Source organism: Aquila chrysaetos, chromosome 6 (assembly GCF_900496995.4).
Source record: "Aquila chrysaetos chrysaetos chromosome 6, bAquChr1.4, whole genome shotgun sequence".
In the NCBI taxonomy this organism is placed as follows: domain Eukaryota; kingdom Metazoa; phylum Chordata; class Aves; order Accipitriformes; family Accipitridae; genus Aquila; species Aquila chrysaetos.
In genome coordinates, this window is record NC_044009.1 from 32649783 (window position 1) to 32669693 (window position 19911).

Here is a 19911-nt window from a genome sequence, read left to right on the forward strand (position 1 = left end):
CAGTTGTTACATGCTAAGTTTTGATGAGTCATATTTCCTTCCTTAAAAAAGGACATTAAAGTTCTGTGCTGTTTTCTGTATTTTCAGATTTTCTTTCTATACTTCTGAAGTTCTGGAAATTCTGTGACTGTATTTACACTTTCTGTGCAGTCTATCAATTTAGCTAGTTTATTTGGCCTAAGAAGGGATGTGAAAATGGAGTGATGATAGTGCTTTGTGGGCAGTTCTGGCTGATAGTTATATGCTGTAGAACACTTGTGAATTCTCTCTTCAAATACAGTATGTAGATCCTCTATTTCCATTTTCCACTAAGTAGCAATCTAAAACTAAAAGACAGAACTAGAATCTTTCAGAATGTCAGTTGCTTCCTATGCTATAACTGTTGACTTTGCTGGGAGACTCTAAGGAGTGCTGATGCAGGCAAGGCAGTTTCATCTAGTTGTGTTTTTGTTCCTCCTTTCATGTATAACCTGTTCTTAATCATTTATATGTCACTTGCATTATAATTTCACTGGCCTCAGGTGTGGATCCTCCTAATATTTTTTTCAGCATATCATATGCTGGTCAGCTGTGACTGAGTGTGATACCTTCTAGTGACTTTTCTTAACATCTGTGCATTTTCATTTATTAAGGAACAAGGCCAGATTCACTTTTTGAAAATACATGCACAGATCTTGGATCCACATGTCAAAGTATTGGCACCTGGCATTTAGATCAGTATCTGAACATTTCAAGTTTTGGCCAGCTCTAAAGATATTATGGAAGTAATAGGATTATAATTTTTCTGACATCGTGTAAGTACTGTTCTTGAATGGTAGGATTTGGGCATCACTAGATTTGATTTAAGTGTTTGTTTTAGAATCCTCCTATCTTCATATATTCTTCATCCTGTGGGCTGTTTCTGACTTTAAATACTACAATAGCTTTTTACCTTGTGAAAACCAAAGCTTTTTGTCAGCTTGAACGGTACATTGAGGATATGAACTGAGGATGACGGAAGATTAGTTTAGTTTGGATAAGAGTTTTTTCCAGAACTCTCTCTGTTTTCTAGATCTCAGTGCCTGGGTATCCTCGTGGTGAAAAGTTTCTCCTTGTATCCAGTCAGAAGCTCTCTTGTTTCAAATTATGCCCGTTTTCTGTCATTCTCCTGCCACACACCAGTGAGAAGAACCTGGCTCTGTCCCCTTGATAACCTCCTTGTAGTTGGTGGGTGCTTTCTACCAACTCCCCCCACAGCCTCCCCTTCTCCAGGCTGAGCAAGGACAGGTCCCTCAGCCTCTCCTCACAGGGTCAGTGTTCTAGTCACCTCATGACCTTGGTGACTCTCTGCTGAACTTGCTCCACTTTATCAATGTCTGTCTTGCAGTGGGGGGGCCAAACGTGGACACGATATTCTAGGTACAGCCTAATGAGTGCTGAGCTGAGGGGGATGGTCGCTTCCCTTGCACTGCTAGCTGTGCTGCTGTTCATGCAGCCCAGGAGGCTGGTGCCCTTCTTGGCTGCCAGGGCACACTGCTGGCTCACCTTCACCTTTCTCTCTGTCCGCCAAGACCGCCAGTGCCTTTTCTGCAGAGCTGCTCCCCAGCTGGTTGGCTCCCAGCCTGTACCACTGCAAGGGGCTCTTCCGTCCCACGTACACAACTCTGCATTTGTCTCTGCCGAATTTTATGTGTCTCCTGTCAGGCCATTCCTCCAGCCTGCCTAGGTCCCTCTGAATGGGGCCTGCCCTCACTCATATCAACAGCTTCCCCAATTTGTTATCATCTTGCTAGCTGTGTTCTTTTTGCTTTTTTCTTTTTTTTAAGGACAGCACAGGTGTTAATCATTAATAACAAAAGATATTCCTTTATTACTGAAGTCTACCACCTTATAATTAAAAGAAAATTCTGTGAAGTTGTTTATAGGACAGCAGCTGTTATAACACTGCCATTGGAACATCCATCTTCCTTGTAAATGCTACCTTCATATTTTCACACAGGATGTGCTAGTTAATGTTGCTCTGACTTCAAAACTGTGAGCCAGCCATTGTAAATAGTTCCATTTTAAGTAAGATAGGCTTTAATTGTCTGATTACAATCTACCTACTGAATAAGAGAAGGAATTTTAAGCTTTGTACGTTCTTTCTCTCATTTACTGAACATCAGATTTTGGAAGGATATTCAGTGTTTGCTATGACTCAAGAAAAGAATATGCAATTTATGGTGTTCTAATCATTGTTCTAGGTTTTTATTTTTACATTGTGCTTCGATTTTATTCTTTAGTTTTGCAGCTTTACTTTCCAGTATGGATGTGCCAGTATTTGAACCCATTATTGGAAAAATATGAATGGGAGATTATGAACATTCAAACCATGATAACTTGAATGGAGGTTCATCCTCACAAAAAAAAAAAAATACTCCTTTGGCTTATAATCATGTTGCTTCCTATTTTTTCTTTAGATCATTTCTATCGCATAGAAGGACAAAAGGATTATCTGCTTTGTGGCAATAGCTCAGATGCAGGGTAAGGTACACTGAAAATTACATACTACCTGTCTAAACAAAATGTGAAAAACATCACTCTAAACTTAAAAAGCTAATTTAGCTGCCTAACTTCGCAATCAATAATATGTGGTCACAGTTCATAGTAAGTAAACACTTGAATGAGTAAAATGTTGAATGAGAAAATACTTTGTTGTAAATTTCTTTTAAAAACTTAGGTAACTAGAAAATTCCATTTCAGCACATAGATATTGCATTATCAATGTCAAGAACATACTTCTTTATCATGGATTTCAAGCCATTTCTCATCTCTAAAATAGGCATGGGGCACTGGGACTTATGACTGCCTTTTGGGAAGACATCTTCAGGATTCTTCTGTTTGTGGACTGCATGCATGGCACTGTCTTGCTCTCTCTGTGACAATTCTTTGTAAAAAAAAAAAAATCACATAATTCTATATTCTAATGTTATATCAGTCCATCCCTTGGTTTTCGTTGGTTATGTCTTTAAAACAGATGTACTTAAATCTTTTTTGTAAACATTTTGTGTATATATGTGACTAACTATAAGATAATTTTATGTGTGTGTGTAAATACGCATCAAATGTACATGCACGTATAAGAAAAGAAATCTTTATAGTGTTTTTCTGTAGAGGTTTTGGAGGCAAGAACCTCCTCTACCCTTCAAGAATGCAATAACTGAAACAGTGTGCCTACAGTTGATACCAAGATTGGATCACCTGCTATCAAAACTGATTTGTACAGTTTCAGGAGATAAAAGTATCACTATGATGGTTATTTGCTGTTGAGGAATTGGTGGAATTTGTTAATTTGACTTGACTAATTCACAAACCTGAAGAAACCAAGAAATCTGGTATGCCAACCCTGCTGACAGACAAAATTCAGCATAAAATATGTATACTGACTTTCTTTTGCATGGAAGTACTGACTTTATGGAATCTCTGTGTTAAGTAAATATATTGTTTCCATAGAAGAGGTGTCTCTAGAGGTAATAACAAATTGTTGGGAATAAGCTTTATTTTGTGTATAATGGTGGAGGAAGGTAGGAAGAAAGATCTTAATTTACTTGTTTGCTCTTTTCTGGCTTTTTTTAAAGAACACTTTTAATTTCCTCACTGATTTTTAAAATGTTGTAAGCCACAAATAGCAGCCCCCTTCACGGATTAGATCTAGTGAACCTTCATTAGAAGCTCAAGGTACAATAATTTAAAAACATTTTAGTGTTAGATGATTTTTTTATATACATTGCTTTACTTTTTTTTTTTATTTTTCTTTTTTTTCCTCCTAGTAAATGTCCAGAAGAGTTTATCTGTGTGAAAGCTGGTAGAAACCCCAACTATGGATATACTAGCTTTGACACATTCAGTTGGGCTTTCTTGTCACTGTTTCGACTGATGACACAGGACTACTGGGAAAATCTTTACCAGCTGGTGAGTGTATAGTAAAAATTGTGGTTAATATCTTACTGGCCCCAAATCAAACACGGAAAGGCTATTCATATTTATATTACATACCATTGCTATTGTTAGCAATTGAAAATGAACAGTATTTATGAAAGGAAGCAAATTCGGTTGCAGAATTAAGCAGACATGGGCACTTACTACAGAATCTCACATGACTTCTGAAGAGGCACATGAGGTTTTTTTGATCCTTTATTTAATTTTTACAGCGTGTATTTCATTTTGTTCCTCATTATAAGATCTTATTTTCAAAAACTTTAATATTGAGTTTATACTGTAAAAATACTCTGACAGCAAAATCTGAATCTTAATTTCTGTACTTTGAATCCTGTTTTTGATAACTAAGAATGCATGGCTTGATATAAATTACTTTTCTTACCATAGCTTTTCACTATATTGTGTGAAAATCTGTTAATTATAATAAATATTATCTTTTAATTATGTAATCAGTTGTGCCATCTTTAATTTTTTTGATTATTTCAACGGGAAAGCATGCTAATACATGCTAAGCACGCTAAACATCCAACCTGCGATGTGTGATTTACATTAATTACTCTGATCCCACATCCTTTTCAAGATTATTAGGCGTTAAAAGAGGTTTGTCTCAAAGCAGCATGATCCTTAAACATGTTTTTCACATACATGAATGCTCCCTTTATTTTGATTACTTTGTAATTCAGAAAGCTTGTATGGCCTTATTACAGAAGGAAGAACAACTCAATAATAGTTTTCTACTTTTCGAATTCAGTAAATGCTTATGAACTGCAGAACTGATGCATGTCTTCACCAAATGGATCGTTTCTCTTTTTCTCCTATAGACGCTACGAGCTGTTGGCAAAACATACATGATATTTTTTGTTCTGGTCATTTTTCTGGGTTCCTTCTATTTGATTAACTTGATTTTGGCTGTCGTTGCCATGGCCTATGAAGAACAAAATCAAGCAACTATGGTTGAAGCAGAACAGAGGGAGGCAGACTTGCAGCAAATGCTTGAACAGCTGAGGAAGCAGCAAGAAGAAGCTCAGGTATTTTCTAACAAGAGTTTGAGCTTTAGTATATTCCTTTGCATGCTATTTGTTCAAAACAAAACCAATAATTAAATTAACATATTAAAAAAAAGGCATTCTTTTACATACCTCACAAGTACTTCAGACTGCATTCTCTGTGGCTTTTTATTGCTGTTTAGATATATAATGTTTAAAGCATTAATGAATTTCTGAACTGAGAACAAAAAGTACTCCCCAAATCAGAATAATAGTTTAAAAATAGATATTTCTTATCTAGGGGTAGTATCTCGTAACCTGTCGTGATGATTTTCCAACTTCTCAGCTTAGAAGTAATTGCAATACTTGTGAAATACTTGTCAAGCCTTGATTAGAGTTTAAAATACTTTTATCCATAAATTTCTGACCAATTTTCGCTACTTGTGTTACCACCAGTGAATGGAAGACTGGAAGTAGTACCCCAAAGTTTTTTCCTAACAGCAACTTAAGGAAGCTGTTACTTAAAATAACAGTTAAAATTAGTTTATTAAATTGATACAGGCTGAAGTATGACTCTGTTTAGCTCTTTTGTTTGCAATTACATTTACTCTAATTAATAAATTTTATTAATTTGCAAGTATTTTCTAATGTACTTCGTGGCAGAATGCTGTAAGCAATGTGGGCTTGCAAAGTAGAACTCTGTTCAAACAGCGACTTTCATAACTGCCCTTTTATTTTAACTCATATTACAGAATTCCATTTGAAGTTTTGCACAGGTCCATCTAGGTTTTTGTCACACATCCGGAAGTAATTTGATATATATCTTAGGAACAAGGATTATAGCTTTCTTTAAAAAATGGTGTGATTTGTAAAGCATCCCATTAAATAATTGCTGTGGCAGGCAATAGCAGCAGCTGCAGCGGAGATGACCGAGTACAGCGGTGAAAGTGGGATTGATGGACCCTCAGATAGTTCTTCAGATGCATCCAAGCTTAGCTCAAAAAGTGCCAAAGAAAGGAGAAATAGAAGGAAGAAAAGAAGGCAGAGGGAGCTCTCTGGAGAAGACGATGACATGAAGGATGAAAAGCTTCCAAAATCTGAATCAGATGGCAGTATCAGAAGGAAAGGTTTCCGTTTTTCTTTTGATGGGAACAGACTTGCTTATGGGAAGCCGTTCACATCACCCCACCAGGTACTGTGAATAGTGCAGTTGTTATTTTGGGGGTTTGTGAGACAACGGTAATATCCAACAAACTAATGTTGTATTGTTTTAAATACTGACTTACTGTTGGTATTATTTTCTAGAGTGTACCTAAACAAACGTTTTGGTCTCTCTCATTTTATTGTTTAGGATCTGGTGGGTCTTAACATGTACAGCAGCATTGCATTTTCCCCAGAAGTCTGAGAAGTCTACCTAAGGCACTGTATTAAAAATAACAGTGACAGATTTCTGGGGAATATAAATTGTTATTTTTTTAATACATAGACATGCATTTTGTATATTTAAAATCTTCAGCCGGTCATGTTTTTGTTTCCTTTGCAGTCTTTACTGAGTGTTCGTGGCTCCCTGTTTTCTCCCAGACGTAGCAGCAGAACAAGTCTTTTCAGTTTTAGAGAATATGGAAGAGAGATAGGATCTGAAAATGACTTTGCTGATGATGAGCACAGCACGTTTGAGGATAATGGGAGCAGAAGAGGTTCTCTCTTTTTGCCACGCAGACATGGTGAACGCCGCAGTAGTAACATTAGTCAGGCTAGTAGATCATCAAGAAAGCTGACAGTGTTTCCAGTGAATGGGAAGATGCACAGCACTGTGGATTGCAATGGGGTGGTTTCCTTAGTGGATGGACCACCACGTCTGTTGTCGCCTACTGGACAGCTTCTGCCAGAGGTGATAATAGATAAACCAACAACTGATGACTATGTAAGAAAGTTTTAAATTACTCGAGATTTCATGACTTTTCTTCATTGCACCAGGCAATGTTTCAATGGAATGAAATGCTTCAAAAATGCTTGAGAAGTTGTGAATGCTTTTGCATATCTTACTGTAATGAAATGGGTTTACGGTGAATCACTCAAAAGTGAGAGGCTGAAGCATGAAAATGGAAAGAGAACGAAGTAGCACATTTTTATATACCTGCAGAGCAAGGATATGCATGCACCTGCACAGTGAATCAAATCAGTAATGTTCCATTGCTAAATCTGTTTTAGAACCCAAAATAGGGTGCTCAGCTGCAGGAGGTAGAAATAAACGGACACATGTAAAGTTGAAAGCAGACGACGTTTATTGCTAAAACAACACATATTTATAATCGCATATTCTGCAAAGTCACTGTACACGCGCACAAGCATAAAATATGATTGGTTATATCAACTCTACACGCGCATAAACTTAGGACATAATTGGTTATACCAACTAAAACATGCGAAACCTGTCTCAGTCTAATTGGTCAAGATAAACTGCCGAATTGAGGTTCTTTGTGCCAAGTTCCCTTTATCGTGGAATGCACACCTTGTGTTCTTCTAATTGGCATTTTTCTCTTTTTGTCGTGTTGTTTATTCTGTTCAAGGTCTTCTAAAGGCGTCTGGAATGCTCTTGTGACCGTTAGCTAAATATGCGTCCACGATTCCCCCTTTTTCGTTTTTTGTCAATTAACACCTGCTGTATTGCCCTTTGCAAAGAGCTATGAACACAATTAATTAAACACGGTAAAAGCAACATTATACCTAATAAAATACATAAGAATAAAAGAAACCCCGATTTTTAACAAAGATACAAACCAACTCCTAAGTCCCCATCCCGCAGCTAAATGCTCTAAGCTGAAATGACAGCTTTCTTAATTGCGTTAAAGCTCTTGCAGCTCCTTCTTGCCTCTGCGGTTCTGTTATCTTGTTTATTAATTGCTCCACTGTCCAAGTTCCTCATGTCCGTTGTTTTTCTGGTGGTTCAAAGTCTGTTCATACTGCAGCTGTCACATACTCCAGCCCACTCATGCTAACTGTGGCCTACTTACGCTAACTCTAAATAATCAGGCTCAAAGAAATGTCCCCCATTTTTCATGAAATCTCCCACACTCAGCTTTCTAAGCATTCTGCATATTATTGTTTTGGTTTGATTTTTTATCTTTCTTTATGGTTTTAGCCTCCCTTTAAATGTATTTCCTAATTCTTTGTCAATAATCTTCTAGTTCTACTTTTTTCCCCCATCCGTATATTTGGTATTGTGCAAATGTAGTATAGCCTTTGAGATTATGTTGATGTTTTAGAAGCTCTGAAACCTTTTTTTTCTCCTGACTCTCAGAGGTTATCTGAGTTTTTCGCTTCCTAGGATCAGGGTATAATTAAAAAAAAAGGAGTAGATGCAAATTCATCCATTTCTCCCTCTGATCAGTTTTCCCTTTTCCCTCAGTATGCTTCAAGAATGGAGCAGAGGGATCCATTGCATGTTTTTTTCTAGAAACCTTCTTTTATTGAAACAAAAATTTTTACACAGGTCACAGCATCTGAAAGTACATCAGCCATATTCCTTACAGTTATCAGCCAGATTCCTTACAGTTTATAATCTTCTTGCAGTTATTTATAATTTCATTTTCATGCATTTATTTAATTTACTGGAAAAAAAATCTACTCATGGTCATACATTCAAAACTTTTTTATGATTGAGGTGTATTCAATGATATAACTATAACACAGCTTTCAATTTTTTTAATAAAACACTTTCAACTTTTGGTTAGTTAAATTGGACTTCTTTTGTTTCTTCAGTTGAAATTAATAAAACGAATCAGACATTATAGCTATTCAATGTAAAAGATACCCATTCAAAACTAATTTAAAGGATATAGAGATCAAGACTGATCTATAAAAATTACTTTTAGAGTAATTGTTATTGCAGAAAACTTCCTAGCATGAATCACTTATTTATAATATCTTGTGATTCAACTTGTTTAGAAGTGAAATATTGGTAGAGAAAGTGTGGAACTAGGAATTTTTCCAATTCCAGTGCTGCAAGTGTCTTGGTTTGTTTCTTTGATTATGGCCTTCTCCAAAATTTCTTTGTGTCTAATGTGGAGTTAATGGTAGTTAACTGTAATGCAATGGTAATCTGGGAACTAAATATCAAAATCTTTTTTTAGTATTTTGTAAGTATTAACAGTATTCAGAAGTATAAGGAGAAAATAGCCATTTAAAAAAAATACTAGGCTTATGTTATATGTATAATGGAAAAAAATCTGCTGTAACAGCACTTAAATACAAAGCTTTATATATTATGAATTCATTGAAACTGAAAAGTCTTTCTGATACCTGTTTTGCAGTATTTCTAAAGCTGAATTTAATTTATGCCCCCCTTTATTTTTATAGAGCACTACTACAGAAACAGAAATAAAAAAGAGGCGTGCAAGTTCATATCAAATACCAGTGGAGTTGCTGGAGGATCCCAGTTTAAGGGAAAGAGCCATGAGTATAGCTGGCATTATCACAAATACAATGGAAGGTGTGTTATAGCTACAGATGCATGAACTTTCTTGACATAGTCTTAGACTTGCTTGAAGGTATTATATCGTAGCGCAAATACAGAAGACAAAAAATATGTAGCCATTGCAAATACATAAGCTGAATAATAGAACAGAAATGCATGTACTTTGTGAAAAAAGAATTGAAGGAATCTGATAAGAAGGCTAAACAAAGAAACACGTTCTGATTAAAATAGATAATCTGTATGTGTTTTATACAAGTTATTCATGTTTAACAGTACAGTTATTGGAAGATATGCCTTGTGATAAATTTTCCACTAACTGTACTGTAAAAATGTTACAGAAGATTAAAGGCCAGGCCTTAGTGAATATGGAGAAGGAAATTTGTAGTAGGATTCTTTGGAACTGTGAAATTATTACTAGTGAAATTCTTGAAAAAGCTTGAATAGTTTTCAAAAATGTGTTCATGGTGAAATTAATCTTATTTTTGCTGAAAATAAATAATTAAACATTTGAGAGGACTGTGAAATTGGAAGTTTTACTGAGAAAACTATCCCTAAATCTAAGCATAAATAGTTTTGGGTTTTTTTTTAAACAAGATCATATGATATTAAAAATAGACAACTTTTTCAACTATTAGCTAAAAACTCCTGAGATTTTTCTTCTAAGTCTTCTAAAAATGTTTTCAGTTAGCAGCAATAAGTTAAGTTCCTGGAAATCTGAGGAGGTTCCTCCAAACATCCTTAATGGTTCCAGGGATAAAGATTAAAACTTGAAAAAGCAGGTAACCAAAAATTTATCTTCACTTTGTCCAAAACTTGTTCACTCTATATTTCTTTTTTTTGCCAGAACTTGAAGAATCCAGACAAAAATGTCCACCTTGCTGGTATAAGTTTGCCCACACTTTCTTAATTTGGAATTGTTGGGAGCCCTGGTTGAAAGTAAAGAATGTAGTTGAATCTATTGTAATGGATCCACTTGTTGATCTAGCTATCACTGTTTGCATAATTTTAAACACACTGTTTATGGCCATGGAACATTATCCAATGACTGACGAATTCAGTAATGTACTTAAAATAGGAAATCAGGTAAGTCCATCCAACTATATCCTTTGATACAGTTGGAACCTGGTGTCTCTTTGAAATAGAATTACTTCTATTATTTTTATTATCATCCCATAAAATAAAGGTTTAATTGTACTAAAAATAGTCTAAAAATACCATTTGAGATATGTTGTATATAAGAGGTTGATTTCTGTATTAAAAATTCTGCAAATAGAGTTTTCAACAACCAGAGTTTGAATGACACGAAACCAAAAGAAATCTGACTTGATTTTGTTTAGTATTACAAAAAACACTGGAGCCAAATTAAATCCCTTCTACTGTAAGTATCATTGATAACACAAGAAGAATTGGATATTATTTTGGATTATGATTTTGCACTGTTATTTTCTTTGTTATTTTTGTATTTCCATGAAGAATGTTGCTTTGATTGGTCCATAACAATTTGGAAGCTGAAGAATGTGTGACTTAATCCAAAGAACGTCTGTTGATATAGACTGTTTGTTCCCTAGTGGACACAGTCTGTAAGTTGGGTTTGGGGTGGTTGGTTTGTTTGTTTTATAATGGCAATAATACAGATAATGTTATCTGCTGTACTTCTTAACCTATGTTTATTGTAAGTGGTAGTTCTGGTGATTATGATGTAGCAGAATAATAAAACAATTTGGTTATTAGAATATATGAAATTCTAGTACATGTTGGGAATGTGTTCAGGTTTAAGTCCCGAGTTGTTAATGTGTCAACATTTAAATTGTATGCTGATGTTTTTAGCCAATACAGACATAGTTCAATGTTTTCACCTTAACCTGGAGTCAGAGATCATTATCGGTGGAATATAATCATGTCACGTTGCTGTTTATAAATAGATTCAGGAAGTATTTGAGGAGAAAGACAGGGAGGACGAATGGGTGAGGATCAACAGCTGTTGCAGAGGGCTGTCTTGTGATCATGCCTGCATGTTTTACCCAGGAAACGCAACCATTTTTTCCTTTCATATGTGATGAAGTAGCTTAATATTAATCTAATTTTGAGCTGTGTGAGTATAAGTGTTCCTTCATAATGATAAGAATTTGTGTTTACTCCCAGAGAGCTAAAATGCCACTATAATACAGGTGTAGTCTCAGCAGTTGGTTTCTTGTTTTTTGAACTGTGTAGCACTATCTTTTAAAGACTGTCAAATGATCCTGCCTTTTTAAAAGTCTGTTCATCTTTCTAGTAAAAGATAATAATGTATGCAGTTCTGTAGATACTGGTAGTCATACATCTACAGTAAACACAATAAATTTATTTCAGAGGTGGTTTTTGCCTTCTCCTTCAGAAGGCCTCAGAGGCATTTGGAGGCAGAAAGGAGTTCTACTTCAAACATGAGCCTTGGTGTAACTGGCCTTTTTTTGGCAGCTAGAGAGGGAAGATATACTTGCTGTATCTGTGAGTTCTCATGAAGACTTCATTTAATAGCACATCACTCTCCAGTTTATGACCAATTCATATTTTTCCACACACCTTTGTTAAAGCAGCTTCCATTGTGGCAAGAGCAACTGTTACTATCTTGCTGAGGAAAGTTCCTTTAATTAGATGGACGGCAGATGTGAGGAGCAAACAGGAGGTCTGTTAAGAATAGTTTATTCTTCACTAGTCACTAAATGTATCTTGGGTTTAAAAGTTAACAGTTATGCTACAGCTCATTTTGATGTTGCCACTTACCTTCTCGGTGAGGTTCAGCTTGTGATAATTTTCCTTTCTGACATCCTGCTGTAAGAGGGTTGTTACTTCTTAAGTTGTTCTTTATCTGCTGGTTCAACTTATTCATACTCATCTATAAAGTAACAATAAACATTCTTCCTTCAGGTTTTTACTGGAATTTTTGCAGCAGAAATGGTTCTCAAGATAATTGCCATGCATCCTTTTTATTATTTCCAAGTTGGCTGGAATATTTTCGATAGTTTTATAGTTACGCTTAGTTTGGTGGAGCTTTTTCTGTCAAATGTGGATGGATTATCCGTTCTCCGATCATTCAGATTGGTAAATAAATCAGTGATAATAATATATCTGCATTAATTAATGCATTATATTTGTATTTTAACTGTACTCATGTAAATAAGACACTTTTTAGTAATATGTATATTTTTTGCTAAGCATCACAGAGTATCTCTGCAAGCATGTTTTACAAAATTATTTATGTTATCACTGAACAGTGTGTGCCATTTTATGGTTCGGAAGCAACTAAGCATTTTTTCAAGGGAAAGAGCTGTAATTTTATTGTAATTGTTTTAACATGGATGGGTAAATCACAGTGAAGTGTACAATTTATTTAGTGCATATTGAGAGATATAAATAAATAAAACATTTGTAGTCTTCTGTCTACTTCCATATCTGGAAATTGCAAAAAGACTAGAAGTGTTCTTTTAAAATGTAGGAGTTACAAAATTCATATTTTTAAAAAATAAAAAAAAAATTTATTTTTCTTTCCCACCTTGGCAAAAAAGGAATACTTTATTTTGTTAGAAAAATATTTTTATTTTAAAAATGAGAAATGAACTATGAGACATTCCATCCCTGTGGTCTCTTTCCATTTTGCATTTCCATTTTGCTTTTATCTGAAAAAAAAAAAAAAAAATTAATACCTTTTTTATTTTGGGTGGGTTACGGGTGAGAAAGAGTATGAATTAAACTTTTTCCCCTTCATAAGCTGAAATGTTTGAGTTACAGATTTTATTTGGCTTTTTTTATCTGGCTTTTATTTCCAGAATGTGGGTCTGTCTGATCCTTTTTAAATTTGTTGGAGGCAATATTCTTTTGAAAGACCTCATTCTTCAAGGATTTCAGAATCCTGTATTTTCCTTCAGTAGAATCCTGTTGAGCTTTATTGGTTTTTTTAATTTGTTTCTGCACATAGTGGTTGAGACGTATGCCATGTTTAGAATTCACTATCTGAACAAATTCAACCAGTGTGCTTTTTCTTTCATGTAGAAGAGAATACAGGTATGCTACACAAAAAAAGAGCAGTCTAACATTTATTATGCTTTAAAAGTGTGGATTTTATGAAACTCCTGTTTCTGTGTAAGTTATGGTTGTTGGAATCATCTTGAAGTTTCTTCTTTTTGTTATTGCTGAGAGGCACTAGTTCATAATCTGTTTATTTCTATAGTGTTTTTATAACTACTGCAAATAATGTCTTTGTATTTTTGTTTTTCAGTTGCGAGTTTTCAAATTGGCAAAATCTTGGCCAACTCTAAATATGCTGATAAAAATTATTGGTAACTCAGTGGGGGCTCTGGGGAATTTGACCCTGGTGCTGGCCATCATCGTGTTCATTTTCGCTGTGGTTGGGATGCAGCTGTTTGGGAAAAGCTACAAGGAATGTGTCTGCAAGATCTCTAGTGACTGTGAACTTCCACGTTGGCACATGCATGACTTTTTCCACTCTTTCTTGATTGTGTTTCGAGTGCTGTGTGGAGAATGGATAGAAACGATGTGGGACTGCATGGAGGTTGCAGGCCAACCCATGTGCCTTACTGTCTTCATGATGGTCATGGTGATTGGAAACCTAGTGGTATGTAGCCAAAATAATTTCAGAATTCATTTAGAGAAAGAATGGTCAGAACCAGTAATGAAGTTTTAGGCATTATTAGATGTGTTATTTAAATATGTATTTTATGATTTTGAATTTGTTACGAGTATGGGTTCTGAAATAGAGTTTTCTGTTTGTTAGATTTCTGATCCTATATAGAATCCTCAGCTTGGAGGATGGGCCCCCTCAAGGGGTCTGGAGTGCAATTCAGAGGGTATGGGTGAGAGAGAGAAGCATCGTGTGTTCAGGTTTTTGTGGACTACTTCTGGTTACCTAGAGAGAGAAGAGCAAGCAAAGGCTCCCCAGGTGTTGTGCTCCCAGGATGGGAATTTGCTGTTTGCAGAAGAGGACATAGCAGGCACTTTTCTCCCTAACTGATGAGGCATCACTTCCAATCACACGTAGCCAGGTTTTTACTTTTTCTGCTCTCTCCTGTCTAAAAAACTGCTTTAACATTCATAGACTCTGAAATCTAAGCCATTTTGAGCCCTGCCTGCTGCACAGCCAACTTTTTACATAAATGGGGTAAGGAAACTTGAATTGGGAGGCAGCAGTTCTGCAGAAAAAAACAGGTTCAAATACTTCGTGTTTTCTTTTACCTCTTCAGCTTTTTGCTTCCTATTTCTTAAGTGATATTTACAGACACTTTTAAAGCTGTCTGTATTATATCTTCTTTTTCTCTTTGAAAGGAAAGCATCAGATCTGTACCATTTGTCCATTACCATGTATAAATTTGTCTTTTTAAATATGTTTTGTATTTATTAACTCACCAGTATTTGAGGCCTTCATTGCTCCACCTTTTGCACTGCTTTTCTCATTGCCTATTGAGTCTTCCTCTATTATTCTACATCTTTTCTTTAAGGCAACTGTCAGTAGCAAAAGAGATTTTAAATTAGCCATCCTGGAGTCATTCTTTAGGAATAAAATTTCTAACAACAGAAATAAGCTAATTATCTTTAAATCAGTCATGCATTACTGCTAGTAGCACAGCCATTTGCTCCAGGATTTTCTACAGTTCTATTGTCTTATAATGAAGAGAACTGTGAAATTGGTTGACAAAACAAAACCTCCTCCTTAAATAGTTTTCTAAACGTAAAGATACAACTTTGTGGAATGAAGTAGCCATCTCTGAATTTTTCCACAGTATTTACTGTATTCTGATTTTATGCCATAGCTCTAGTAGAATTTCTTACAGTAGGCAATCCCTGCTGTATGTTCAGGGCTCTGTTACCACTTGTCTTTCTGTGTTCCCAACACATAGTTTTACTCTGTTGTCTTCAAAGCTGCATAGAAGAGCTGATCTGAAGACGTTAGGAGCTGGTACTCCGCTGCTTTGGCTATCCTAGTACCATTTCAGCTCCTGGTAAATTCTGGGCTTGTATTAACTGATATCTATTCTATGTTTTGTCTTGCCATAAGAGGATGGCTTGGGGGCTAGAAGATGGGGTGTGCTTCACATTTTTTTAAGTTGCATACAGCAACTTTTGTGTGAGTTTGGACCAGCGTTTAAGCAAGCTGTTTTCTGCACAGATCAGCTATGTCTTCTGTTGCAGAGTGCTTCTCTGTGCTAGAGAAGTAAACATTTTGGATCCGTACAGTCAGTACCAAAGAATCATTCATTTCTGACCTTCCACAAACACGAGCAGAAAAAGAATTTATGAGTGTCTTCATAGTCATACAGCAATGCAAAACCACAAAAATCCCTGCATTGGGATATAGGGCAGGTGTTGTATTTAAATTGCATTTACATTTTATTTACTGTGTAATTTCCAGAATCATATACAGCAAAGGAAGACATGAAGCCTAAGTTCATAATGGGTGATCGAAGAAGCATGTGAATGAAAAATTGAGTGAGAAAATTCATCTGTATTGTCTTTTTTTTTTTTTTTTTAAGGTATTGAACCTTTTTCTGGCCTTGCTGCTGAGTTCGTTTAGTTCAGACAGCCTTTCTCCTACAGAGGATGATAATGAAATGAACAACTTACAGATTGCTGTTGCAAGAATTCAGAACGGAATAGATTACATGAAGAAAAAAGCAGGTGAATGTGTCCAAAAGTCTTGTTGTAGGAAACAAGCTGTTGTAAATCAAAGAACAGCAACAGATCAGTTGAATGATGAGAGAGACCATTGCATTTCCAACTGTACCATCGCTGACATAAGGATAGATACGAATTATCACAAAAATGAGAATGGAATGGCCACTGTTATAGGTGGCAGTGATTATACATCATTCATAAACAACCCAAGCCTTACTGTTACAGTACCAATAGCTGTTGGAGAATCTGATTTTGAACATCTAAATACAGAAGAGTTTAGCAGTGACTCAGATTTGGAGGAAAGCAAGGAGGTAAAATTTAAATATTTTATATTTTGTATGAATGACTTATACCAATTGTATTCTCTCGTGGTGTGGCTCTTCCTGCTTAGAAATTGAAAGCGATTCCAATTTGAGATTGTTGGACTGTACTGAGAGTGAATAAACTGAAGTGGGGAAAGTAGAGCTAAAGAGAGTAGGAAATTCAGGCAGACCTGTATAAACATATATGAACCCATTTATAAAAAGGTTTTGAAAAACAAGCTTTTCCAAATTTTTAGTTGGCTAGACAAACTAGTATATACGTACAGAATAAACAGAGATAATTTATATCTCTTTTAATATATGTAATCATATATATATATCATATATAAACTTTTAATATATGTAATCATAATGTTTCCATGAAGTAAGGATGAAAGTAAACTGCTATTAAAAAAGATTAGAGGAGATATTAATAAAGAATATTAATGCCCTTTCCATCTGATTTTTAAAGCTCACTGAATTCTACAGAAATCAGCATTATTTGTACTGGATAATCTAACAGAGGTGCTAACTCAGGCTAATGAAAGCAATAACAACAGGTTTCAAGTTCTGAAGTTAGAATGATGGGGGAAAGCCAAGGGAACAATGTCAGTATTATGAACTGAATATGCCAAGTAAAAATGATGTGGAAAAACTAGAATTACTGAATGAAAAAATATTAATTTCTTGCTTGTTTGTGGAATTTTGAACCTGTCACTTCAAAGACAACTGCCTGACCTTAAAATGGGTGAGCTTTAGGAAAGCAGTCATTTGTCAGCAGCTGCAGACTGAGGGGGAAAGAAAGTCATGGATTTCGGCAGGATCCTGAGAGACACTTTTGAGAATTCAGATTGCTATGCTGTGGCTCCTGTGCAGACTGTGTCTGGTATCAGCTCCCCTGGCACCTGAAGACACAAGGACATTAATGGAGTGTCAATGCTTGTGCAGACAGGCGTACTCCAGCCTGGATTGCTTTGTCTGGATTGTTTTGTTTTCTTTTGGGGTTTGAGGGGTTTTTTATTTGATTGGTTGTGGGCTTTTTAGGTTTTTACTTGTTTTGTTTTGAACTGGCAATGAATTTGCCCATTATTCTTTCCTAATTTTAGAAAAGAAGTTTGGTCTAGCAAAATGTAGTTAAATTAAACTTAAATTTAAAAGGTGTAATAAGGTGACTCTTCTAGGTATTTCTTTTATTGTAGAGTGCAGTGTTCAATAGTATTACACTTATTCGTTATTTCAGCAGCTCATTTCCTGACACTTGATTTGTTCCATCTGCTTTTTGGAGGTTCTGTTACTGCATATATTATGTTGACATCTCAGTTGAGAAGACCTTAGATTACTAAGAGGCCTCTTAAAAGCAAAGCAAACAATATTCATAATTTGTTTTAAAGTATTAACTGCACTTTGTATGGAAGCTATAATGTCTGCTGAACAGCTGCTACACATTTACGTATTATTAATCTGAATTAAGGATACTGCCCTCCTTAGTGTGTTTTAATAAAGTTAGTTTTGGGGAAGGAATATCTGATGAATCCAGGTAATTTACTCTTACTCTTGCTCTGATAACTCTGTTAAATCTAACTCTTACCTGGAAATTATCCAGCAATCGAAGACACCCGTTTTCACTATTTTATATTTAAGAGCAGGGTAACAAAGTCTTTGCCTTCTCACCTCTGATATTCAAGATTAAACATAAGCATTAGCTGTTTATAAGATACTATTATCTAGTATTAATTTTAACCCACTCAAATTTGGAAAAGTAGCTAAGGATTGCCATGGTTAAAAGACAACCATAGGAGATACGTAAATTAACAACAAAAAAACATTTCATGTACAGTAGTTCATAGTCAGTGAGGTAATTGCTTTTCATTTTGTAGATTATTTCAGCCCTTTCTTTCAGACTTTCCCTTTAAATGGGAGCAGTTTATATTGGAGTTGTTAGATAGCTACATTATTTGATGAGCCTTTGAAAAGTCATTGGTGAGAAGTGAGATTAGATCTATACCAGAAGACTAATAAAAGATAGATGTGAGGTACTTGAGGAAATGCAGGTTTATTGCTAGGCATGGGTTTTTGTTCTTACATTGCTATATTTCCATTACAGTCCATAATGCACCTTAAGCTATATGAAAGTTGTTTTTTTGGGTTTTTTTTTTAAGTCATGCAGTTAAAAAAAGCTAATGATGCTGGGAAAAATTGCTTACCAAGAAGTTTTCGTGTTTGACCTGGTATGATGGGTTTGTTTCATTTTGTTTTGCCTGTGGCTTCTTTCTGAAAGTGTATCCTAGATACATATTTAGCATCTAGTGAAGACCAGGAATAACCTTGAAAATGAAATGCAAGGAAAAATATATTTCTGTTACTTTAAAGGTCTAATTACTACCATTTAGGGGATGCGTAAAGCTGTAATATACATAGTGTGGGTGTATCTGTCTGTCTTTTTGGTTTGGGTTTTTTGGGGGGATGGAGGTGGAGGGGTTTTGGGGTTTGTTTTGTTTGTTTGTTTGTTTGAGGGTTGGGGTTTTTTTTAAGTTCAGGTCCAAGTCCAATATACGTCTGTGAGCTTCAGATATTCTGCTAATTTTACCTCTTTCAGTATGTCTTTGGATATGCTTAAAGCTCTAATCAACAGCTATAAATGTTATGTTTTGCAAATGTGTGACACATCTAGAAAACACATTTTTAAATAAGTAGGAATCCATACTTCTGCTGTTTCCAGAACTGAAACACCTAAAGGGTACCGTGTTTTAACTTCATTGCGTACCATTCTTACTTCTCACAGGAGTAGAATCAAGCTGGATCAGTCAAGAATGCAGATCTGGTGCTTTTTAACCAGGCAGAGCAACGTGTCAGCATGTTTACACAGGTTACCTAAACAAATCATACGTATATGATCACTTTTGAGATTGATTGGCCTGCATGCTACTCCGCTACAATATATTTTTCCTCATCCATTGCAATGTAGTGGAAACATGCTCAGCTGCTCTGTAAGCTGAGTCCCATGACTCACATCACAGCATGGTTGAGGGCAACCCCAACATATTCCTCTCTCCTTGTTACGTCTTTGGTATTTTCTGTACTACTTCTGTGGCATAACCTGCATGCTTTGTAGGTTTTTATATTGTTAACTGAATTATTAAGTATCAAGACTGTTCAAGCTTAAAAGAGGTTAACAGCCTATGATTTTATGAAAATGGAAAGGTAATCTTCACTTGACTTTTTCTGTTCATCTGTTGAACCATGTTTTTAGCTGTCATGTAATTACGAACATTCTCTGATCATGTTCATTTGACCAATGCCTTTGTAATACTACATATATGCAATTACTTGTGTGCTAAAATGTTTATATCTTTTGATATAAATTTTCATGATTGTTCACAATGTTTTTATAATTTACATTCCAGTTTTCTCATATAAGAGAAGCTAAAATATAGGATCAAATACATGCTCCTGGGAACAATCAAACATATATTTTTTTTTTTATACAGATGCATAATCCTTTTGAATATGGATGTAATAATTTAGT

General features: G+C 35.4%; 1 protein-coding gene across 1 annotated transcript in view; it reads left to right on the forward strand.

Annotated features, from left to right (window-relative positions):
* Positions 1 to 19911, forward strand: part of LOC115343415 (sodium channel protein type 2 subunit alpha-like) — an 80145-nt gene that overhangs the window by 34872 nt on the left and 25362 nt on the right. The window contains 10 exon segments of the mRNA XM_041124224.1: positions 2439 to 2502; positions 3789 to 3930; positions 4779 to 4985; positions 5845 to 6135; positions 6487 to 6867; positions 9303 to 9435; positions 10265 to 10503; positions 12325 to 12498; positions 13673 to 14029; positions 15942 to 16394. Of these exon segments, the coding sequence (XP_040980158.1) occupies positions 2439 to 2502; positions 3789 to 3930; positions 4779 to 4985; positions 5845 to 6135; positions 6487 to 6867; positions 9303 to 9435; positions 10265 to 10503; positions 12325 to 12498; positions 13673 to 14029; positions 15942 to 16394 (2441 nt within the window).